General features: G+C 38.0%; 1 protein-coding gene across 8 annotated transcripts in view; it reads left to right on the top strand.

Annotated features, from left to right (window-relative positions):
* Positions 1 to 1,095: 1,095 nt before the first annotated feature.
* The window catches only part of CDIN1 (CDAN1 interacting nuclease 1), a 205,265-nt gene continuing 180,485 nt past the window's right edge, over positions 1,096 to 25,875 (top strand). For 7 of the 8 annotated variants that reach the window (XM_054513619.2, XM_054513618.2, XM_064570707.1 and 4 more), the window contains exon 1: positions 1,368 to 1,684. In XM_054513619.2, coding sequence (XP_054369594.1) covers positions 1,584 to 1,684 — 101 coding nt within the window. In that variant the 5' untranslated portion in view covers positions 1,368 to 1,583. The other variant, XM_064570703.1, reaches the window with a different exon arrangement.

The raw sequence follows: 25,875 nt of genomic DNA, 5'->3' as shown, positions 1-25,875 counted from the left end.
ATGGGACTTACCATTAAGTCAAGTGGTCTTACAAAGGCTACTTATCTTACATAGACTATCTGCCAGACACTACGCTAAGGAATCTTTCTGTTCCTTGTATTAACTTATTTAATGTTAACTGTGGTCTTGCCAACTATTAATGCTTAATTACTACACCAAAAAGTAACACTCTCTTAGGCCATGAATTAAAAATCAATTTTACAGACAAAGGAACTAAGGCTTAGATGGATTAAGACATTTATCTGAGAAAGCATATCTAAGCTAAATTTCCAACCCAGGCCTTATTCCAGATTAAACAAAAACAAAACCAAAACACTTTAAAATGGAAACACCATTTCTTTGCTTAAAATGATAAAGTTTGAAAAGAAACAAAACACATGGCCTTCTAAGAACCTGATTTTTTAAATTTATTTATTTGAGAGAGAGAGAGAGAGAGAGCACACACCAGTGAGGGGCAGTGGCAGAGGGAGAGGGAGAAGCAGACTCCGTGCTGAGCAGGGAGCCAGTGCGGGGCTCCACCCCAGGACCCCGAGATCAGAACCTGAGCTGAAGGCAGGTATTTCAAACCTACTGAGCCACCCGGGCAACCCGAACCAGATCTTTTTAAAGGGATTAAAGGGCTGATGTCCTAATAAATCGCCTCAGGAGGGCTGAGATCTATTTCAACACCTCAAGAAAACAGAAATTCATTCAGTGACTCATTTCTCCAAACATTTCTTGAGCGCCTACTATTTTCTGAGAGGTCAAGATACAAAAAGGAGTAGGAACTGATTTCAGTCAGTAAGCACCTAACTCTGGGGAGTGAGTTATGTGCTTTACTGTGGGCTGCTGGATGGTGTCGGTTTGTTTTCTATTCTGTGTCCCTACATGACCAAAAGTGCCTCCACGCGAGCTGCAGAAGTTGTCGGACTTCTCAGCACAAGCCAAGCCGTGTGTCCACAGCTGTGCCGGTGGGGATTCACTGCCAGGTTCCCGCTCTCAGAGTGCGGAGAGACTTGGGCGAGGACGACTTTCTTTGTCGGCCTCCGATTGGAGCTGCGCTAAGACGGCGCGTCTGGAAGCGTATTCAAATCGCGCGCCCAAGCAGTCTCTTTCCGGGGCTCACGCTTAAGGATCGTGCGGCACCTTTATGCTCTGCCGCCCGGCCTGTGCGCTGGGGCTCCCTGGCTTCTGGTAGCCGGGAGAGTGAATTCAGCAAACAAACGAGGTTGATCCCTGGCGGACGCTGCCTGCACGGGAGCCCGCAGCGATTTAGGCGCCACGTCTGTGGACGGCAGCTACTTCCTGGTCGTTTTGCCCTTAACCATCATGGCGGCCGGTTGCCTTCGGCCGGGCCCACTGCGGCTGCTCAGAGAGCCAAGGTAGGGCAATCGGGTCTACAGCCCTCCCCCCGTCGCCGAGCAGCTGGGTGAAGCCTAAGCTGTGCAGCAGCTAGTGGTGAAGGGGGTACAGGAACAAGCCAAAGAAGACTAGGAGCCAGCGCCGTGCCGCTGTGTGCCCACCCCTCGTCTCCCGGCACCAAGGCTGCTGGAGCCCAGGGTGTGTTTTCCTTGTCCCCGCCACTTTCCAGTCCCTGGCCCAACATGATACTGACCAAAGCCCAGTACGACGAGATAGCCCAGTGCCTAGTGTCTGTACCGCCTACCAGGCAGAGCCTGAGGAAGCTGAAGCAGAGGTTCCCCAGGTAAGTGTCCGTCTCTCCACTCGCACGGCGCTTTGCCCGCAGCAGCTGTGCCTGGGCATCCCAGCCAGCGCTTAGGAGCCACGTGTCACACACGAGCGGGGAGGAACAAGAGTGTCTGGTTGTTGGGAGATCAAGGATGTGAGAAGGTTTCTTCTTTCACCTGCCTTCCACAGGAGACTCTTAAACGGATGAATCCCTGGCAGTCTCCCAAGACCTTGAAATTAAATTCGAGTTCAGAAACGTTTATTGAAAACTTGGTGTGTTCTATGTGGTGGCTGCACATAGTAGGTGCTTCATAAATGTCTGGTTAATTGACAGATACTAGGAATGAATGATAGGTGGCCGGGCCCTCTCAAAGTGGAAATGCAAATTCTAGATTCAGAAGGAGGAAGTGGAAGACCCTTTTCGATTGGCCCCTGGAAACAAACAAGGGACCACAGGCCTAAAGAGGCCTCCTGCTGTTCAACTTCGACTCTCTAAAGCAATTAGGTGATCTCAAGTGTTTGTCAGTCCAGTCGGAGACTGGTGCGCTAGGGATTCCACTCTTGGGTCAAGACTGGTCATTTTAACAACCATATATACATATATATGCATATATGGTTGTTAAAATATATATATATATGTGTGTGTGTGTATATATATATATATATATATATACACACACACACACATTCCAGGTGTAGTTCATACTTCCCACCCTTGCACAGATATCACCAAAGAAGTGTTTTCTTGAAGAAAGAGAGATTACTGGATAATTGGTATTAATAAAGTACAAATTGAAGAGTAAATTAAAGGTCTTTATGACCTCTGTTTTTTGAAGGAGTCAGTTTTCCTCATCTGTAAAATATTTTTAATATTTTCCAGGTATAATTAAAGGCAATATTTTTCCTTTTATAGTTTGTAAGACTTTTTTCAAACTTGCCAACAAGGAACAAAATTGACAGATTGGAATTTAATTTTCTTTCATTAACTCTTGCCAGCTCTGTCAATGAACAATGAAATGGGGGAAGGCTGGTTAGCTGAGGGAATAGGTAGATTTTTCTGGGCAGTTTGAAGATGGAGCTCTTGTTATGTTCTCATATTACTACTGTATTTTTGCTTCTCTTTCTTTTCCTCTCCTCTTTTTCCCCACCTCTTTTTATCTCTTTTTTTTTTTTCCCTTGTCACCTTATCTCCATAAGAAGTAACCTCCCCATATGCTTATGGAGGACTTAGGAAGTACACTAATGAAGGATGCCCTTCGTTAGGGGCACCATGCTCTCTTGCCTATTCTCTTATACGCTTTTTTCCCCCCCTATTCATGATATGGCCAAATATTTTTCAATTTTCCCAAATACCATTCAGGAAATAACTAACTCTTCTTCCACTGGAAACTTTATTTACAGAGTCTGTACTACTCTGCAAAAGAAGGGATTAAAGGGTCATTTAGCAGCATGAGTGGAAATTCTATTAACAGTGTGGTTTTTGGAGTTGACTTCACAGTTTTCATAACGGCACTGTTTTACACTAGGTGGTTGTTGCAAAGGCCTTGAACAACCTTTAGATTTGGTAGTTCATTTTACTAGAGAGTCAGATAAGGACCTCATAGATAATTTCTGGTGGTTCGAATAGGTTAAGTGACTTGTCAAAATCCCAGAGATGTTTAATGGCAAAACAATGTAGAATACAGGTTTCTTGACTTTCAGTTCAGAATTCTACATTAAGCTGTCTGGATTAGTCTTCATATTAATAATAATAAGAGTGACAATTATTTTTTGTTGGCATTTGCATACACTGAGTTCTAAAGAAAAAGTACTGAAATGGTTTTGTTTTTGTTTTTAAGATTTTATTTGAGAGAGAGAGAGGGAGAGAGAGCATGTGCAGGAGCGTGGAGGTTTGGGAGCAGGGGGAGAGGAAGAGTGAGGGGGAGAGGGAGAAAGAGAATCCTAAGTAGACTCCATGCCGGGTGCAGAGCCTCATGCAGGGCTCCATCTCCCCACCCCGAGATCATGACCAGAGGTGAAATCAAGAGTCAGAAGCTTAACACACTGAGCCACCCGGGCTCCCCAGTATGGAAATGTTTTTTAAAAGTTGCTAAAGTTTTATCTTCCTGATTTTAAAAGTTGTGCATGCTCAGTAAAGAAAACAAAAAAGTATTCATAATTGCCTGGCCCAGAAAGGTTCTTTTAACATTTTATGTATTTCCGTGTAGTCTTTTTTTCAGTGTAATACTGCCCCTACTAATATAGTTTGTAGGTCTTCCTGTTCTTACTTCACATATTGTGAGCACTTCTCCTAAAATTCTTCACAGTTTGTTTCAAATAAATAATAATATCACATTCTATATGTACCATCCACTTTCTTATTATTGGACATCAGAAGTTTTGTTTTTCTAATTTTCTGATGTAGTTGTTATATAATGCCCAGTCTTCTGCTTATTTTCTTACTTTAGATTCACAGATGTGAGAGTGACTGTATCCGTAGTTTCCAAACTTTTTGGTCTCCAGATCTCTTTATGCTCTAAATAAGCCTCAAAGACCCCAAAGAACTTTTGTTTACGTAGATTACATCTGTTGATATGTACCAAAATACAAATTAAAATTGGGAAATTAAAAAAAATAATTTATTTAAAAATGACAATAATAAACCCATTTTGTGTTAACATATTTTTATGATTAATAACCATTGTTTCAAAAAAGTAGTGAGAAAATGGCATTGTTTTACACTTTTGCAGATCTCTTTAGTGGCTGTCTTAAATAGAAGGAAGACATCTGCTTCTGTATTCAACCTGTTGTAATATGTTGTTTTGATTAAAGAATATGAAGAAACCCTAGCCTCAGACAGATGTAGTTGGAAAAGAGAAGAATAATTTAATAGGCTTTCTAGATAATGTGGATATTTTTGTTACTACATAAAACCTAACAAGTGGTATTTTCTCAAAGGTTAATTTACAATGTAGAATGTGAAACCATATCATGGAGCTTTTCACTCTGTTATATTACAATCCACTGGCCTGTCTTGAACTTTGAGTGGATCTTTCACCCATGCATGATTTTTATCATCCATGCATTGTTTGTTTGTAAAATGTTGGTTGTGAGTTATGCAAATCTTCCAAATGTTGTCACCTTTCATTATACATTATCAAAAAATCATATTCATTAATATCCCCACTGATCTCATCAGAAAAGTATGTAAGATTTGAAGCTGTCAGGCTTATGGTGATGGGTGCAGAGTTTTCCAATATTTGAATTTTCCCTTGAAAGCAAATTTTATCATTGCAGCAAATATTATCAGTTGTTTTCTTTGAAGTGACAGGCTCACATTGTTTATTTTTCAGAAAATGTCTTCCAGATACCCAAATCTAAATAATTATACTTTGTTCATTGCTCATTCAAGTAAAAAAGTTGTCCCATGGAAAAAGTGGCTAGTTCAGCTCTACAACAATCATGTAAGTGTTCTCCCTTGAGTCAGCCATCATACTTTGATATGCCGTAGATGTGCTTTGTATTTGCTTCTTACTTTGTCATATAGAATGTTAAAAGGATGCGTATTCAAAGGTTGAGGTTTAATAAAATTAATAAGTGAATCTTAAGATATTCTTATATGAAACTGGCCTTTTTTTTTTTTTTTTTTTTAAGTAAACCCTATGCCCAACATGGGACTTGAACTCACTACCCTGAGATCAAGAGTCAGCATCCTCTACCAACCAAGCCAACCAGGAGTCCCAAACTGGCTTTTTTTTTTTTTTCTTTGTCCTGCAAGTGTGTTGCAGTGAAATTTACGGTGACTCCTAGAACAGTTTGCCTTGATTTATGCGTAGGGGCTAGCAGTTTTACCCACTATTGTTTTTGTATCATCCATGCAGATTTCACACAGGGAAAAAGGTAAATCATGTCTTACTAGTTCCATAAAAATAGTTTTGACTTTGTAGACCCCTGAGAGGGTCTCAGGGACTCCAGGAGTCCACTGGAGTCCATTGACCACACTTTGGCAACTATGAGCTATTTCAAATCAAAGGATATGTATATTTTGAAGGATTTTGGTGTATATTGACAAATTAGTATCAAAAAGATTATACTAAGGCACCTTGGTGGCTCAGTTGGTTAAGTGTCCAACTCTTGATTTCAAATCAGGTCATGATCTCAGGGTTGTGAGATGGAGCCCCCGCCCTCCCTTGGGCTCTGAGCTAGGCCTGGAGCCTGCTTAAGGTTCTCTCCCTCTCCCTGTGCTTCTCCCCCCTCCTCTCCCCTGCCTCTCTCCCTCTCAAAAAAAAAAAAAAGAAAAAGAAAAAAAAAGATGATACTAATCCTATTACTACCAGGGCAGGGGAGTATCTGTCTCTACAACTTTGGCCAGCATTAAAGAGTGTCATTATTTAATCTTTAGTACGATTGATTAAGAGTGACATTTTGTAATTTGTATTTTTTATTATAGTGCATTGTGTATTTCCCCAGTTGTTTATTGACCATTTAACTTTCTTCTTTTTGAGTTACCTGCCTGCTGTCCTTTGTCTAATTTTATATTGGAGTGTTTGCTATTATTGTTTATTGATTTGTTATTGTTTAGTGATCTGCGTATGTTAAGGATGTTGATCCTTTACATGTCACATCTGTTGCAGGTATTTTCCCAGTTGTTTGCTTTTAAATATTGTTCTATTTTTTTAGTTTTTTAAAGTTCTTTTTAAAGATTTTATTTATTTATTTGAGAGAGAGAGCGTGCGTGAGTGGGGGCTGGGGGGTTGGAGAGGCAGAGGGAGAAGCAGACTCCCCCTTGAGCGGGCAGCCCACTATGGGGCTCCATCCCAGGACCCTGAAATCATGGCCTGAACCGAAGGCAGACCCTTAACTGACTGAGCCACCCAGGTGCCACTTTTTCTGTTTTTTATATGCTTAACTTTAAGTTTATCCTTTTTTTGCTGAGAAAGTCCTGTCCTGTCCTAAGACATGAAAACTAAATCTTCACCTAAATTTTCTTCTAGATTCTTTGTGGCTTTCTTTCTTATTAATTTTTTAATTTGTCTAGCTAAAAGGTGAAGATGTGGCTTAATCCCCACCCCACCCCATACACTCACTGTGGCTTCTTGCTAGCCTCACTTATCCATGACTTCCTTGTTTTCACTGAAATTACAAATTTATGTCTTTACAAGTCACTAGGTTGAGCCTGTGCAGTCCTCTTAACCCTCTGGTTTTATAATCGTTCAATTTAAAATGAAGGGATAAGGCTTTATGATGTCTAATATTGTACAGCTCCAAAATTCACCCTCCTATTCTTTTCTGATCTGCAGTTTTACAGATAATGGACCCTTTGGGCCCAAGAATATAGGGCATACTGTATCTAAGTACTTGCTGAGGATACATTCATTGATTTGCATCTCCCAGCTTATTTCCTGGACGTCCTTATTCAGGTAGAAGCCCCCCAGCCCAGTCAGGTTATATTTTACATTTTTTTTTCCTGCCTAAACACTACATATGTATCTGATTTTAGTCATTCTTTGAGAGTTCCCATATACAGTTCACCCAGGTTCCCCTAGTGTTAACCTCTTACATAACCATAGTACAATTATAAAAATCAGGAAATTAATTTTATTGTAGTTCGGTTAATTAATCTATAGGCCTGTTTTGAACTTTTGCTAGATTTTTCACTAACATCCCTTTGCTATTCCAGGATCACACATTACATTTAGTTGTCATGTCTTCTTAGGCTCCTCCAGCCGGTGGCTGTTCCTTACCATTATTTTTTGTCTTTTATGATCTTGACAGTTTTGAAGAGTACTGGCCAATTATTTTGTAGAATGCCCTTTGTAGTTGATGTTTTGTTATGATTAGATTGAGGGTAAACCTTTTTGGCAAAAATACCCCAGAAGTGCTGTTGTACCCTTCTCCGTACATCATCTCAGGGGGTGCATGACTTTTTATGTTTTATTGCTGGTAAGGTTAACCTTATTCACTTGGTTAAGGTGTGATGTCTGCCAAGTTTCTCCATTATAAAATTACTACTATTCCCTTTCCAATAATTACCTTGTGGGGATATCCTTTGAGTCTATGCAAATATTCTTTTTCTCATATCACACTTTTCTGTTGATATAAGCATCCATCAGTGGTTCTTGCTTGAAATTGTTATCACCGGTATTTGCCTAATGGTAATTTTCCTATTTCTCTCACTGGAATACTCTTTCAACTAATATCATTTACTACCACCATTTCATGTGAAACAATCCATCACACAGTCAGCCCATGATTTTCACTGGTACTTGCAGTTCATTCACCTCTCTTGGCATTTGGTCTGTCATAATTCACTGTGTGCTCACTATGTCTGCAGCACTATTCGAGTATTTTTTAGAAAACGGATAAGACATTGTAGTCATTAATTTTGAATAACTTGTAGTCTGAGGAAAGAGTTTAAGACATATCCAGTAGCCGTAAATTATTAGAATCACAGAATCCACAAAGAATTTGTGGAACATTTACTACATGTATCTTGAGTCAAGTGGGTTTCTTTGAGGAGATATGCCTTGGTTAGAAATTCTTTTGCTGATAAACTAAGCCCTTTGGCACAAATTTAATTTTTCCCTGAGTTCCCTTGCCGTGCATTGGTTATTTGGTTGCTATTTATGCCTATACTAACGAGTCAGAAGTCAAACTCTTGATACCATACATCTCTAAGCAAGCAAGTGTCTTTACATTACTGCTATATCTTTTCCCTTAGAGATTCTGGCTCAGCTGTTTCTAAGAGTGCCTTCCCCATTATGTTTTCTGTCTTGGCCCACAACACCTACTGTTTTCCCACTCCTGGGCCATAGTATAGGCAACCATTTACTCATATGAGGCTGTTCCTAGATAAATCTCACAAGGAGTAGTTAAAAACTTGTTTGGCCGGGCTCCCTCTATTTAAACCAATAGAATTGGTTCGTTTTCTTGAGATCTTCACCTACTTTTACCTGAGAACTGGAGGTAGGGCTGGCTGTATTGTGTATTTGCCAGGGTAGAACTTAGTGGTAGTTGATGGTGGACCTAGGGTCTGGTCTAGTTAGGAGTGGAGTAGCTAAGGGACTTGCTTGGGACAAGCAGTTTTATTTAAGTTTTACCTTTGTTCAGGGTGGCTTAGTTTATTTTGGTGCTGCTGTTGACTACAGTTACCCCCCCCACCTCCAGTGATGCATTTTAAGCTATTCTCTTGATCCATGGGGAGTCTTGTATTCCGTTGTGTTTTGCTTCCTATAACGGTTTGTTCTTGGGGAATGACTTGGTTTTGCCACCTTTATCTGAGTCACAGTTGCCTCATCTGTAAAAAAAACAAACAAAAAAAGGGATAGAGCTCCACTGCTAAGAAGTAGAAGAGGGATTCAAACCCAGGCAGGGTCCGGCTGCAGACTCTTACTCTTACTCTGTGTATTGCCTCTTGCCATTCAGGTCTTTAAGTCTGTGGTGAGGATTAAGTAAAATAAGGCATGTAAAACACTTAGCGTAGTGTAGACGTTCTGATAAGTATTTAATGGATGGTAAATATGATTATTGTTATTATTAGGATTTGGTAGCTGGCCTATAGTAGAAGAAATGTCTGAGTACTAACCTTCCGAAACATATAAAACAAAATTTTGCTTTGATACGGATCAGTTGATTATATGGCTCTGAACACATGGATTTGATCATTAGTTGAATATGGCCCAGATATCAGAAACTTGTCTTAAATCTTTCATAGTAATATATAATGTCATTTAGAAAAAAACAAAACCAAACTTTTGAACCCAGATGCACTGATTTTTAAGAATTACAGTAGCACATTGCAGTCTATAATTAGTAGTGATTTACTTAAATTGGAAGATTATTCCTATTCGCCTTGTTCTCACAGTTGAATTGATAGTTGGTTCTCAATTTGTGGTCAATTTTCTATTCTTTTGATAATGCTGTGGTGCACCTGAGTTCCAGAATAATGAATGAGAATAGCTTGTAAAGGGAGAAAAAAATCAGCCTTTTATTGAGCTGGAAATTCTTTTGGTGGTTTTGCTAAGGAAATAAAACGAATTTACATGACTTTCAAAAATAGTACTCATGTACTTAGGAAATATATCTAGGAGTATTTTTTTGGTCTTTAGGGCAAATTGGAAAAGAAATTGGCCTAAAAAGTGGCCTAAGAAAAGAATATGGTTATTTCATGTATTTCCTTTAGTCATCTTTTAAAATATGATTTTTTATTTCATAAGATTTCAGGTTTGGGCGCCTGGGTGGCTCAGTTGGTTAAGCGACTGCCTTCGGCTCAGGTCATGATCCTGGAGTCCCGGGATCGAGTCCCGCATCGGGCTCCCTGCTCAGCAGGGAGTCTGCTTCTCCCTCTGACCCTCCCCCCTCTCATGTGCTCTCTCTCATTCTCTCTCTCTCAAATAAATAAATAAAATCTTAAAAAAAAAAAAAGATTTCAGATTTTTATTTTGTTGTTGCATTGTACACCTAGCCTTAAAGACTCTTCTGGAAGATTATTTTATTAAGGATATGGCACCTTGTGCTTTGATCAGATATCTGTGCCTTTTTGGATTTTCATGGTTGCAAAAGTAGCTTGAATTTCTATGAAAGAGTATTTGGAGAAAACCTCAGATAATGTTATCTTGAGAAGAACCCATGCTGACTCTATTTCTTATTAGTTTGAGGGGGGAAGTTTTCATGTTATTAGATTATTAACTTCATTTTAAAGTCTATATTCAGACATCAAACTTTAGTCTACTAAGTAATAACTCGTATCAGAATGTTTACAGACACAATAAGGAGGAATTATATATCTCCCTAGGAGAAAAATGTTCAATAGATGTTTAGGGTAATAAGATCTTATTATTTGACTTTCAGCAAATGTTGACTGAATTTACCAGTATGTTTTTATTACACCTTTTGTGCAGTTTTGCCATATTGGTTGAATTTTCCTTAAAAACAAAACAATCAATATACAAGTACTTTTCCAGAGTTAAGTAGGAAAAGTGACCTTAATATATAAAAGTTACATACCGGTGTGAAAATCATATGGGAGATGGGTAAAGAATAAATTTTCCTTTATTTTCAGTTGGCTTTTTCCTGAGAGGAAATGTTTTCAAATGTTTAATTCAAGGTGCCTTTCTCTCTTTCTGCTGTTAGATTTCTTCTCCCATGAGCTGGTACACAGTGAACACAGTAAAGGTGTTGAGGTGCAGCTTCTAACTGAATGACGAGTCCCCATTTCTTAGGGGGAATAGAGCACACAGCCAGCTCCAGGATGGTTTGCTCGCTCCATGGGCTTCGAGACCAGCATGGAGCAGTCTGTGCCTTGTGTATTAAAGATAGTAATAGCTGGTCAGAAGTCCAGCTATTACTGGACTTTGGAGTCCAGTAATAGCCTGGCCACTTTGGGGTACTAAATACCTGCCTCTACTTTAGTTCTTTCCTCTTTCTTTCCATCCCTACCTTTCAGGAGGCATCTTGATATAATGTATTTAAGAGTTAATAGTTCTTCTTCATAACTCAAAGCTTCCTTCTTGCCAGGGAACAGTGACAGGATTGACATTGTCAACTTTTTCAAGTGCTTTCTCTTGCCTGAGGGCTGATCTTTTCTGTTCCTTCTGGTTTCAGGACAGTGCATAAAGTTTTTTTATTTGTCTTTTAACCTAAAGAGGATAAATACAAGATTAGAGTTTACAGCTCATGTTTGGTATTCAAATCGTGACCTGATAAACACCTGAAGTATCATTGAGATAATGGAGAGGTCTGCAATTTTCTATCCAAAGTAAAGTGTTAAAATATCTTAAGAATTATTTCCTTATTTCCTTTATGTGTTTTCAATATTGAGATTCAGCTGCTTAAAATGTTTGAAAACTTTTAAACTTAGAGAAATAACTTGAAGACCATGGGAATAAATATTTTGAATCTGAGAAAGCAGTACAAGCAGAGGAAAAAGTAAGTGGATTCATGTTTTTTGATACTGTTATTCAGTCAAATAAGTAAGTACTGGGTCTTTCCCTGACCAGGTGCTGGCACCTGCTAATTGGAGTGATTCTGTATGAAGCTTGGGCTTTTTCTGAGGATGTCCTGGGAGTGGTAGTCATTTACAAGACTAAGACTTAAAAATACATGGTACGTTGTCACCCTCCTCTCCCCTCCAACATAACTCATCTATTTCTCACATATTTATTTTTATTATTGTTGAGACTTGTCCTTTGCTCCAGGCTCAAGAAAGGATGAGCTGTAAACTCTAATCTTGTATTTACCCTGTTTTAGGAAATAGGAGGCATAGCACGCCCTTGATACTTACCAGGGTTATCACTTCATGACTGATGGAATCTCCAAACATGCAGTGAGCACTAGAGAGGATGGCAAAGGTCTAAAGCTTTGTGGTGCAGGTGTTTGGTTAAGCTCACTTAGTAGCTGATTGATGTGGTCTTCCCCAAGTCAGGCTAGTGGTATGAAAGATTCAGATTTATACTCCTCAAACTCATGAATTATGTTTGTCATGAATATTTGTGATCACTCTCAGAGGGTCAGGGGATGACCCTGGCGATGTTTAATCTAGGAATGCTGTGGGTACCCAACTCCAGGGCCAGCATGAATAGAAACACAGAGTGAAATCTCTTTGTGGTTTGTCACTCATGGCTGTGCCACACCTTAGCCTCCTGAGATTCTCTAACTTATAGGGTGGTGTTTAAGACTAGTAGGGGAATAAGGCTCTTTGTAGGGATAGCCTTCTTGGTAGATGGGATGTGGGAGAGTAAAGCGTCATTTAAATGCATCTTTATACAATCACATTTGAAATTAGACTGGCAATTTATTTTTTTTTCCTCTTTTGTTTCTGTCTGTAACTCTTCCAAGCTGATACCATCTTTTGCTCAAGGTATATTACACTGCTATTTGTTTTTGCTGATAATATTAGTAGGGAAAGCTAATAAAATTTGAAATTAACTTGCACTTCAAGCCCCATTTAGCTAAGATAGTAAATGGACTGGGGCTGTGAGAGAGACTCTTCGTTGTATAGCATTAAAAAACCCCACAGACTCTTACAGTTTAGATGTAACAAATAGCTCACAAACATCATTTCTTAACTGGCGAAGTCAACATTATCTGGATTCTTATTTCGTGAGGCCAACTAAAATACATATGTAAAAATAAAATACATTTAACCTCCAGTTTATAACGTTTGAATTTTTATTTGCACTGTGGTGGACATGCTGGAGACTCTTCCAGCGCAAATCACAAAAGTTTCTCCAGAGGAACCTGCGTACCTGTCTCATTATTTTAGATTCAGTGACTTCTAGAGGGTTGGATTGAGATACCAATTAGCCACCATCTAGTCAAATCAGTTAATGTTGTCGACGCAGAAACCGAAGGAAGAGTGCAACCGGGTGATTTGAACAAAGTTACACATCTGGAGGTCACACTCTCCCTTTGTGCTCTTTAACTAGAGATCTCAGATTCCTGTCTCCTGAGGGGCCAGACAGGTACCAACAAGGAGTGAATGAATGAAGCTGGCCTGGTTGGGATCGTGGCTAAGGGGAAGGACAGTCGTGGGTACTAATGTGGCAATGGCCACCTTATGCCACCTTATGCCCTGTGCCACTGGGTCTTTTATTCTCTAGAAAGCAGCTCTCTATCTCACTTTTTAGAAGAAATATTCTGAGTTTTAAATGTTGTCACTTTGTTGGAATTTTTAAAGACACTGTGGGCCACTGGTTTCCTGCCAGACAGAACAAGTCTGTGGGCTGAATTTGGCCCACAGCCAGCGGGTGCTGGAGCAGGCTCTTTCTGGCTTGTGCGAGTTGATGATAAGTATCTTTTCCTGACTCTACATAAACTGTGACCTCACGTCCAGTAGCTTAGTATCAGCCACGGCGGGAGTGTTTACACCACAGAAATTGGCTAACGTGTGACAAACCTGGGCTCTCCCCACTGCCACCAAAGGCATTTCTTAAGCCCCCCTCACCACTGCATACCATCACCAATTTGAGACTTTTGCATTGCACGTTATGGCCCTATAACATGTCTTTTCCAGAATTTTCTTAACCCAGTTTATTCTGTTTTTTTTTATCGCTTTTTTTTTCTAAAAGGACTCAAAATGCTTACATCTGTATTTCATTTATTCTTACAATATTTTTGTTGGGCTATTCCCCCCTTTTTTTTTTGTCTAAAGAGAGGATACATATATTTTTTTTCCCTACCATAGTTAATGTGGGAACTAGAATGCCAGTTGTGAGCCTTAGCAGTACCTAGTATATTATTGGTATTATGATATATATCATAATGGACATTTGATTGAACTGACCTGAGAAAAATGCTGCCTGGTTAAAAAAGAAAAAAATCCACATATATATGTCTCATTTAAGGAAAATTGATTCCTTTCGAAATAGATTAATTAGCTAACTTTAGGGATATTACAGTGATTCTTTACACTCTCTGGGAATTTGGAAATGTTCCAATGGTATACTTGAGGGTTTATCATGTCAGAAATTATTTTTTTGAGAAACTTCAAGCTTAGCTGTTATGTCTTCGGTTGGCGGTCACTCCAGTATAAAAAGAAAATAAGGCATTTCTGTAATTATAATGAAAAACAAATGGGAAGATACCCAGTTGATTATAATTTGATTTTGTCCAATTTTATAAAGATTCAATTATCACATGTTCAAATGTGTTTCTTTTCTACGTTTAAAGTGTCAGTAATAAAGTAATATGACAGTATATAGTTAAAACAAATGGATAATAAAATTAACAACATTAGGCAAGAATATGTGCCTTTTAGAATAGCAAGAGAAGTTCTTTGTGGGGATAGGCCCACATGAGTGGGCTGGCCAAGTGGTGTTGAGTTTGGCAGAGTTGTCATAGCCTATGCTTGACCTTGGGTGCTTTATTAGCTCTCTCTGCTTATGGTTAATTATTTTATAAATCGATAGGAGGCAAAACCCATTATTGGGAACTCCAGAAAGTGGTTCAGGTTTTTGTTGTAAAGGCAGTTTTATAAATTGGCTTAAAGAGCTTGGTTCTGGAAATAGACATATGAATTCTGGCTTCATGAGTTACTTGCTGGGTGACCTTGGGTAACTTACTTCATGGCTTGATGCCTTATTTATAAAATGGGATTGTTATGAACTTGAAATGTGGTAGTACATATAAAATGAGTAGCATAGTTCCTAGTACTGTGCTGAATAAATTTTTGCTGTTTCTGTTATTGTTACCATTATTGATTTAAGGATGTTCATTGTAATGGTATTTTTGCTTATAATAATTAGACTCAGAACATCAGAACTGAAAAAATTTTGCCTAAAACCAGCCCCTTTATTTTCTAGGTTTCCAAAGTGTTTTTCATTTACTCCCAGGATAATAGGAAACCTACTTTTAGTCAATTACAGTAAAGTCCTTAGATGATAGTGGCAACCAAGATGGGATATATTTTGGGATGACAGATGAGGATATGTAGGTTTAGGTTGATTCTTCTCCCCCCCCTCCCCCCCCAGGGTAAGTGAGAATGTTAAAACCTGAAAATTTTTAAGTATTTTCTTAAATACTTAAGGAAGGAGTCTAATTACTCTTCAAATATAAACTTCCATATTCTGGAATACTTTTATATTCCCGCCCTACCTTGATAGCAAGGTGGTTATGAATTTATGAAAGATATTAGGATGAATACCAGTTTTGGAGTCAGGATTCTGCCACCAGGAACTAGCTGGAGTCCAGTAATTATGTGAGTTCAGGTGTAAGTCTTCCAGGGCATGGAGATTTTGTGGGATGCTCCAGATCATAATATGAGTGTAAACACTGGTTTTAGTGTTTAATATAGGTATTAATAAATTTGAAGAATGAGTGCTTTTTAAACAATCTTAAAATCTATCCATGCTACTAATACTGATTATGAAAAGGTCTTGTGGTAAACACAAAGAAAGTGCATAAACTTTTTAAAGAAAATAGGTATATTGCCCCTTAAGGCTTTGGTTATTAGTAATTACAGTGTATCCTAGAATGCTGCCTGCAAAGAATTTGCTTAATTTATCTTATTTGTGCAGTTCTGCCAATCATATCGTTGGAATAATAATGAATTGGGCAAGATAGTAATTCTTCCCCTTCTTTTTCTATTCTGTTTACTGTAGAGCATATCTTCTAGGTTCTAGGTTGAGGAGAGGCTTTTAGGTTTAGACCTATTTCACACTTCACTTAAGCTACTTAGACCAGATTGGAATAAAGGTATTAAAACTGGTTAGAAATCATTGTGTTTAATAATAATAATACTTAAAAATTTGAATGATACTCTGAAAAATAGTGCCTGTAGCCAAAGGTAATGGAAAAGTCATAATTGTACTATGGAATGTATTTTGAGGACAATGCCTTATAACTCTTCTGAAGTGTGAAAACCAGACTCGGTTAGTTTTATTTCATCTGTTAAGGGTGTGTGAGGAGTCTAGATTTGGTACATTGTCATGAAAAATATTTTATTCATGTTATAGCTTTTTGGACAATTGTATTCTGCACTGTATTACAATGGCACAATAAATTGCTGAATATACTGTCTGCTGAATATGACTTTACCATGAAAAATTTGATGCATGGAGAAGGAAAGGTTGGAATATATCAACCTTTTCTGACAAGGGACTTTGAATTTTGACCTAATACAGGTGACCTTTGTGCGCAATAAAAGTGAGCTTAATCTTGAGGTCAAGGTTGAGGTGAATGGCAGAGCTTATGCTGATTGTGGGTACTTCGGAGCCTACCCAGCTATTGGCTAAATGGGAGTATGACACTTTTTTTTTTTTTAAATTTTTAGCATTTTCAGGAGCTTATTTATAGCAAGTTGTTTAGCTCTTTAACACTACCCCATTTCCTCAAAGCTCAGCTATCTGTTTAGTTGTGGTAAGTTCGTCCGTTTATTTATAAAGTTTACTGTTTCTGAGTGAAAGGTATGAGTGTGCTATTATTTTCTGTTCCATAGATAAGCCATAGCTAAAAATAAAAATGTTCTTAATGGCTTAAAGAAAAGACAACTGACATATATAACCTTGGAAATGAAAATATATCTTCTTTTAAGGGGTTTATTTCTTTGAGAAGTTGAACTTTTATTATCTAACTTTGGAACTGTCAGAAGAATTTTTAAGTAGTTTGTACCTTTATCTAGATTATAATTAACAGAACTCTCATGAATTATTGTCTTAAAAGGTTTAGATGATTTAGAGACGGGTTATTCCCTTGAAAGTTCCTTTGAAATGTACCCACTAATGCATTTACATTAGAATATTACATGATATAAAATATTTTAAAGGTTTTTCTTGCTGTACATAAAAGGAAAATTATTTTAAAACACAAATTTCACTATTAAATATCTCAACTGTTTTGTCATAGGTAAATTACATCTTAGCAAATATCAGAAAAAAAAAAAAACCTGTCAATGTTATATTGTCTGAATATTGTCTGAACTTGGTGAATATTCTGCCCAAATAATTGTTAGAAGCAACAAACCGCTGGGGGGAGAGTGTCAGAGCCTCTAATGGAAAGAACTTCTACTCTTTTAATCGAGCCTGCAAAATATATTCCCTGGGACTGATCAGCTCTGAAGCACTGAGGTTTGATGATTGGAATGGCAGGAAACCATGCTTTCAGGACATAATGAATTGACGAGGCCATCCATCATTTGTTAGCATATTCTGAAACGTGGGCTATGTGTGCAGAGGCCTGTGATTTAGTAAATACTTGGGAGATGAATAGAGCTTACACACAAGGGAAGATATTGCTGTCCTTCAGCAGCCTGAGACCCAGGCGCCTGCTGAGAAGGCCATCTGACGGCACATCATCAGTAACCGGCCTGTCACAGTCAGCGGTGCCCACCGACCATCGCCAGTATATTAAATGCATTTTTAATATCTGCTTCAGTAGATTTAATGAAGAAAATTTAGTTTCCATACTCCAAGCACTGCTTCTTCAAGTGTTCTAAAGCATGGACTCTTGCCTACATAAGAAAGGGGGAAGACCATGTCGGCAGTTGGGAGAGTTGATGGAAAAGGACACCCAGACAAAATAATGTGCAAATAAAAAATGCTTCTAGCGGAGTTGGCATCTTGTTGATGTAAAAAAGCTCCTTTTTTTTTTTTTTTTTTTTTTTTAAGTGGCTTTTGATTAGTTCCTTATGTCCTAATTCCCTTCTCTCACAGGCCCTTTCCCTAGGAGGGTTGAACCTACTGGTAAGAGATGTCAGCCTTCTGATCAGAAAGGAAATATTAGAAGGTGAATATTATGGTTTGGCATAATTTGGATAGAGAGACTCAATTTTAAATTAGTTTGTGTTTTGAGATACTGTTTGATTCTTAGGATTTTTGCATGAAGATATAAATATAAAGTAGGATTTTTCTTACCTAGTTACTTCCACATTTTTTAATATTGAACTTTACTCATTAATCAAGTTAGTCTATTTTTGTCTGGTGTCATACAGAACAGCTCAAAATGAATGAAAAAAAGTAGTTGTCATCTTGATTAAAGAGTGCTCTTCTTAGACTATAGTGTTTCTTTAAAAATTGTAATTTTAAAATGTTCTATTTTTGTATTCCGGCATGTAGATTCATTCTTTTTAATGAGTTTCAGTGTTGACATTATTTACTACAAAACAGCAAGACAACCAATTAGATATTGTTGCAAGCATGCACTTTAAGGGTTTCCCCTCTTGTTTTAAAAAAAAAAATACAGAATATGCTCTCATGTTCACAGAAGAAGAAGCTACGGAATGGGACCTATAAATCTGATTCCTGCATGTGTCAAAACAGTAATGTATTAAATGCATATTATTATAAAAATTTAAGACATGTCTTAAACACACTTACATTTTTATAACACATGGCAATATTAAATAATACATTTCCTTGTTAGCATCTGTTTGCCGTCATTGTTGGCAAGACCTATGATTTATTGCTTAAATTAATGACCAAGACCATTTTGGACCTGATATATGCCCCTAAGCTTATTACATCACTAAATAAAATAAAATGTATGCACTTGTGACAGAGTTATTTTTATAATTGTTTATCCCTTTAAGTGCCCTATTCAGTGATTCACTGAAAGGTTCATAATGGTTGGCTTGTAACCAGAAAATAATCTCAGAAAGGTAAAACATATTTCTTGTCTAGAAATAAAATACCAGAGTGATGGTGATGATAGGGGTCCCAGCAAGAATTTGCAACACTCAAACCCGTTGTTCTTCAGTGCGCTCAATTAACTCTTGTTGAATTTTTTTTGATGCATGCCTCCCTCCCCGCCCATTTTAAAAGCTATCTATTATTACTACAGCTCGTCTTCATATAAACCCTTCAATATGGGTGAGGTGGTTTTGCTCTGACATAAAGCTGCAAGGGTTAAATTGTTTTTTACTGATGATTTTTCAGGTGCCGTTCTCACCATGCATGAAACTGAGCAAGGTTATTTCCCTTATTCATTCTTTTCTTTTGTGAGATTGGAGCTTTACTGTTTTTATATTGAACTCTATTTGACTTCATAGTCTTTATCTTTCCTTTCTGAGGGTGCAGTATGAGAGACCCTTTAGTATTCCTGCAGTAACCTGTTATTCATCTAGAGTCACTCTGCTGCCCGACTTGTAAGACAATATAATATGGCTTCGTGGGTTCCTACTGCACATGAAGTATCTCATTGACTGTCAGCTCGCCTGTCACATGATGGTGGTAAGGCAAAGTTTTGGGGAAGCTTAAGCCTTGCTTCTGGACCACAGTGTCTATGCCTTGAAACAGATGGAGGCCCTTTGGGTACCTGAGAGTAATCCTTGTGGGAAGTTGATTATTTTGTAGATATCTTGGGGTGATTATTGTTTATAACTGAAAACAAAACTTAGTTCCTGAGAAAGATCTTTTTCTTGTCTTCATCTCTTTTTACCGCATTTTAAACCAAACCGTTCATTGGAAATCGAAACAGATTTTGTTTTTTGTTTTTGTTTTTTTCCTTAGTATTCTTTCCCAAGGAACTTGATCTGGTAAAATTTTTAATGGTTCTCTCAAAAATGATCAGGCCAACGAACATTTGTGATTTTCTTGAAGAGCTATATTGGCCTTTTCTACTTCAGGCTCTCATCTCCCATCTCTGATCTTTTTATCTTCCTTTTTGTCTCATTTTCCTTGCCTGGGAGACCTTTCTCCAGATGAAACATTTTAAAGGAAAATTGATGATGAATGAGAGTCTTGAGTGCCAGTGTCTAATTCCCTCTCTCTCTCTCTCCTGTTCCCTCCCCTACTTTTTTTTTTGTCCTTTGAATATTTGAATATTGGTTTAGATCCACTAAGAATTTTGTTGTTGTTCATTTGGAATGTATACGTTCCTGTCTTTTGCTTTCTATTTGATTGATTGTGAATTCCTCAAGGTTAGGAGCCATGTGTTTTGCTGCCATTTTATCTTCCAACTCTACCATGGTATTGTGGTATTGTGGTCCTTTGTGCAGTCAGTGAATTCCTACTAACTTTCTAATATGGGCCAATGCTTATTTCTATGATCTCTCTCTTTTTAAGACTTATTTATTTATTTGAGAGAGAGAGAGACAGCACTAGCAGGAGAAGCAGAGGGAGAGAGAATCTGAAGCAGACTCTGTGCTGAGCATGAAGCCTGACTCGGGGCTCAATCCCATGACCCTGAGATCGTGACCTGAACCAAAACCAAGAGTCGGACGCTTAACCGACTGTGCCACCCAGGCGTCCCTCTATGATCTCTTTTGAGGAGGAGAGAATTTAAAGGTGTATTTCTCCATTTTGGCCACTACTGTTCTGTCTAGTACCATACAAAGGAGTTGCTATTCTTTCCTAAGATTGTTTCTTAAGTTCCCACTCCCTGGGTTAGGATGTTTAAGTCCTATTTAAAAATATTAAAATATTCAGTAGGCAGCTAAGTGCTTAGCCTACTGTACTACTTAACACTAAATGAAAGTAAAATATAACACAGACATGGAGCCATTTGTTATATTTTAGTAGATGAAGCAATGATGGTGTAAACCTTAACCTTGTAATTTTGTGAGTTCCACTTTATCATGTAGCTGTAAGGGTAATCAAAATAAATCACGGGAGATGAATAAATATTTTCTGGTGCTTTCTCTGTGCTTTCAGAAGTGATGTTTGATCCATGAAATTTTAGTAAGTGTATTAAATAAAACAATATGATGTGCACTGTGTCAGATCTGATAAATTATTCGGTATAGGACATTTATACAACATATGTTGAGCTGCTACATGAACAGCTTTTAATGACTATAAATTATGTTAATCTGTCTTGCCATTTTTACATTTTGTTAAAAATCGCACAATTTGTATTGTAGATATTTATATATATATGTTTGCAGGGGTGGGCAGGGAGAAGAAGAAGGCATAAGAAGGCACAGGTCATCTCTGCGATGTTCTGACAGTGATCCGGGGCTCCTCAGCTGTGCAGTGTACATAACACAGATGTTGGGGAGTCATCTGTCAGCCATGCCTCTCCTATGGAGTTAAAGTTCTAGAGGGAAAAGAATTTGACACAGTGCTGTCACTGTTACATTTTCACAATAGAAGAGCATGCAAATATTGAACCTCCTGCTTAGCAGTAGTGCCCTGTCTAATGTCTGTGCTAGTTAGAATAAAAAATCATGGGTGCATCTTGGGCTCAGAGATCTGACAAAGGTCATGCTATGTTGGGCATTTGAATTGGAAATTGTCTGGACTTAGATTTTATAAAACTCCCACTGTTGTGTGTGGGGAGAATTTCAGCAGGGTTTTGTCCCTGGAGAGGCCTCTTAGGCCCTTTTCTGTCCTATGAATGAATTTAGATGTGAGGGTTACTCCTGCCTTAAAACTGTTAAGTTCATTTTGCATACATCCCTAGAGAGAAAAACTGGCAGATGCTTTTGTCTTGGAAGTGTTTAAAAGAAAACTGCAGAGCAGGAACAAGAGAGAAAAGGGGCCCTGTGTGGAGTCCCAGAACATTTTGGAAATGGCCAATATGCAGTTTTCATCAGTACGAAGGCGGGGTGCAATATGGTGCCTGTGGCTCACAAGGGAATATGAATGTTGATTAAGCATACTCCCAGGCTTTGAAATTCTGAAAGCAGTGTCAGAATAATGGATGTTGAGCAAATGTCAAGCATTTGTTAATTTCTCTGTTATTTGGAGTTTATCTACCATGATCAATCAAATAAACTAGTGCTTCTCTCTTGTGGCATGTGTCATTGATATGGTGATTAGGTGGCTAGAGAGACCTTCTGCTTTTTTTCCAGGTAACAGATTATAGAGGGGTAGACGGAGCTTTTCAGTTGAAGATTTGTTTATGGCTTGGTTTAGTAGAAATTTCGATATTAACTAAGTACTTTGAGAGTGATATAAAAATCTGCAGCCACATGCAAAAGATACTAACTAATGCCATTTACACCAAAAGAGCTGGTAGTGGTGTTATGGTTTGCATTGAAATAGAGTTTTCGTAGTTTACGAAACTTTGGTGTAAAACTGGGTGAAAGAAATTCAATACCGGAAGAATTCGGGCCTATTAACATTTGTAGATAGAGTTTTGGATCTGTTATTATTTTTGTCTCCTCTCCCCGCCAGTTTCAATTAATTCTAACACAGCTATTGACTTTAATCCTTGAGAGATGGTCAGTAGCTTTGCTTCATGTGGTTCAAAGTAATTTCTTTCTATTATTTTTAGGAAGCAATGCTACAGTGTTTTGATGTCCCCGATATAAATGATCAAAAGGTCCTTTCCAGCAGTTACCGGACTGCAAATTATGGTGAAGTACTAACATTCCACGGGGTGAGGAATAGTTTTCCTTTTAGAGTATGAGTGGCCTTACCAACCAGGATTTCATTAAGGGTTGACACTAGCTACCACGTTTAAATGTTCTACCCCCAGGAAAGTGTAACTTGGACTGCAAGGGGGTCTTTGTGTGAAACTGCCACGGCTAGAATTGAGGCAGGCTTGTAATTAGAGATTTGGCTTTTTTTTTTTTTTTTTCTGTTCCCCATTTTCTTCTCATAATCTGAGGCATATAGCTCACATGGTTCAGATGGAAACTAGTACTATCCTTACAAACCCAGATCATGAGAAATAGGTGCCTTTTGATTTTTGGCATGTTCATTCTATAAAATTGGACCCCCTGAAGTCATCTGCACCCTATTTTTAAGCCCCAGTGAACTTTCCCTTCAGGGGATATACAACTGGGCAGCTACAGGGTATTCATGAACTGCCTATGTTGTTTCTGGAGGACTCTTTTTTGATTTACTCAACCTGCCATATGTCTGAAATATTATGGCAGTTTCCAAAGTAGAAAGTCTTCAACTTCGTTTTCATGTTAAGATGCTTTATCTTAACAGTTTCCACTGGGCCTTTGGTTTTGGCCTTCCCTGGGACTAGAACCCCTAACCCTCTGAGTAAAATCTTCATATCCTGCCTGATACACTGTGCCAATGAATTCAACCACTGCAGAGCCTCCAGCATCACAAAAACAGACAGCACTGCAGACTGGCTTTTCTAGACTTCCCTCTGAAGACTCATCATTACCATGCCCTGCACACAGCATCACTGAATCATTTGCTTACATCACACACCAAAACTCTCAGCCTGCTATTGATATACAGCTCTCAAATTTATTTTTTACTTGTGGTGATAAAGCTGTTGTTCCTAGTTTAGATTAGAAAAACATGGAAAATCTTGTTATATTGTTGAAACTTACTGTGTAATAGTACGAGAAAAGGAGTGTGAAATCAGAGTGTGAATTTAATTCTTAACCATATGTACTCATGAGTGCCTCTGAGCACTCCCGTGGAAGGTGCTGGTAGTTTTGGTAGGTAGTGTCCCCCAGCGCCTGCCAAGCTATTAGGCACTGTCTCTTGGCTTCCGTTTAGCTCTTCTAATGTCCACGTATCACTGAACTTTCCTCTTCCCTCTCATGTATTACCACCAAATAATGACTCATTAAAAAGAAAAAAAAAAGTGATAGGACGAATATTGGCTCCTACTGGACACACATTCTAATGCTAACCAAAGTGCTTTTGGGGTTCCAAATTAGCAGGTGTTTTTAGAGCATGTGGCACAGTCTTTTAAATATCTTCAGTAGTGACAGACTTTGGGAATGGATCCGGTATTTGGAGATAGGCAAACATCAGGAGGTTTGATAAATAAGAGGGCAGGTGACCACAAGGTCTGGAAACCTAATTATTTTGCCACGTGTTGCAATTCAGTAATGAATAAACTTTTTATTATATGTCTGTTTTTCTAGTCTTGGTGGCCACCCTGTATTTTGGTTAAGATACGAGCTGTGACTGTGAAGTCGACTTGCTTGTGTGACTCGTAAAGTGGTTCTAAAGTGATCCCTAAAGATAAGTTCTATTTTGAGTAAAGGCAGCATCATTGAGGATGAATGTACAAGCCTCACTCCTTCTCCAGGATGATTATTTTGGCCAAAAATAATTTGAGTGAATTAGTTCTTGTCTGCTGGCTGAAAAAGGCCATTTTGTTACTTTATTCACATACTGAGTGAGTGTGTAGATTCTCTTTCCTTAAAACTATTAGCCATTATTTTATACCCTTCTCTTCTCTGGGCTCTTCAAATGTAGATTAACTACTAAGAGGCTAAAGACACATTTCCTCCCAATCCGTTCCATTACCCACTTACCTGGTGGTTGTTAGGAAGTGATAAAATTCCTGAAAGGCAGAGACCTTTTAGGGGAGGCAGAAGAGTGAAGGGTTAGATTACTAAACTAGCCAGTCCTTGAATACCAGAGAAGTGGCTCAATATGGGATTTTCAGTTAATCAAAAAAATTTAAAACAAACAAACAAAAAAAACCTTTTTTTTTTTTTTTAAAGGAAAGGGGACTGTAGTAATTCCAGAATTTCATCCTACAGCTTAAGACACATTTTCATAAAACTGCCCTTTCTCCGGTGGTAATGGTAGAGCGGATGGAATTACTTGTTTAGGCCTCTGGTTGAGTTCAAGTTTGAAGTATGATGAAAATTTTCCTTTATTTTTATTTTCTCTTTGTGTTTGGTATGTGTTTTTATTTGTCCAAGGATTGCACTTAATTCAGGTAACAGTATGAGGTCCTTTTCTCCTGTTACATCGTTGAAACTCATGCTTTACCTCAGAATAAGGAGGTTAAATTCTTCATTCCCTTTGGAAGGGAGTTACACCTGCTGTAGAGTTGGGAGAATCACTTTTATAAAAGGCTAAAAAAATAGGGAGACGGAGCCCTGAAAAGAGAGTTATTGTCTGTTTCTTTTGCAGTTTCACAGTGGGAGGAAACGGGTCAAACATTTTAAAAACTGCATTTGTGAGACAATAGTAAATCCTTTACTAGGTTTGGTGAGGATTGATTGAACATTTTTTTGGTCATGTTTAAATCATAGCGATAGGACTTTTAAGTAAGTGTTGTTAGACATTACTTAATGCTTAGTAATTTATCTGGTTTTAAAGCTGTTTCAGCAAAACATTATTACAAGTTCCTATAGCAAACGCTGTCAAAACCTTGAGGCTTTTTGGTATTCAAACAACTAGTTAGGGGGTGATCTAAACTTAGGCAGCCTGCCTTGTGCTTCAGTGATCAGTTCCATCACGAAGAGGGTAGTTATACAGCGCTCTGTGCACTTGACACATGCAAATGCTAAATACAGTAGCAGCATGAGGTCTCTGTCATTAACAGTAATTTATGTAATGAAAGCCACCTGGCTGTTTTTTATAATTAATTGCTTGTAAATAATAAATTTAAATATAATTTATAGTTTTCTAAATTTGATTACTATATAGGCCCAACAACAAAACTAAAACAATTGGCAATTCCATAATTGAGTCCCATGATTTTTAGAAGGAGATATATATAAAAGTATAGATACACACACACACACACACACACGTATATATATAAAAGTATAGATATACATATACATATATATCTCCCTTTAGGAAATATTTTCACTAAGAAATATGTTTATTTAAATATATCAGGTAAAATGTCAGGTGAAAATATGTTTTGGAGGGGAATGGTAAGAATGTAATCAAGTCCTGCTGGCTTTTTTTGAGTTGTCATGCTAATTTTGAAATAGTCTCCCTGATTTATTTTTTATATTATTATTTCAGTCAGCCTTGTGAAAGTATACACATAATTTAAGACACAGAAGAAAGTGTACCTACTTAACAATAACGTAGTAAAACTGTTTCAGGAAAAAAAAAAGTTTTTTCCCTATTTTGTAAACTTCCAATTATGTTTTGAAAAGAAATTATATATGGG

Source organism: Mirounga angustirostris, unplaced genomic scaffold, assembly GCF_029215605.1.
Source record: "Mirounga angustirostris isolate CCGP_5_RB_7025 unplaced genomic scaffold, mMirAng1.0.hap1 SCAF_9, whole genome shotgun sequence".
Taxonomy (NCBI): Eukaryota; Metazoa; Chordata; class Mammalia; order Carnivora; family Phocidae; genus Mirounga; species Mirounga angustirostris.
The sequence above is the reverse complement of the archived record's forward strand: the minus strand, read 5'-3'. Positions and strand labels throughout refer to the sequence as shown.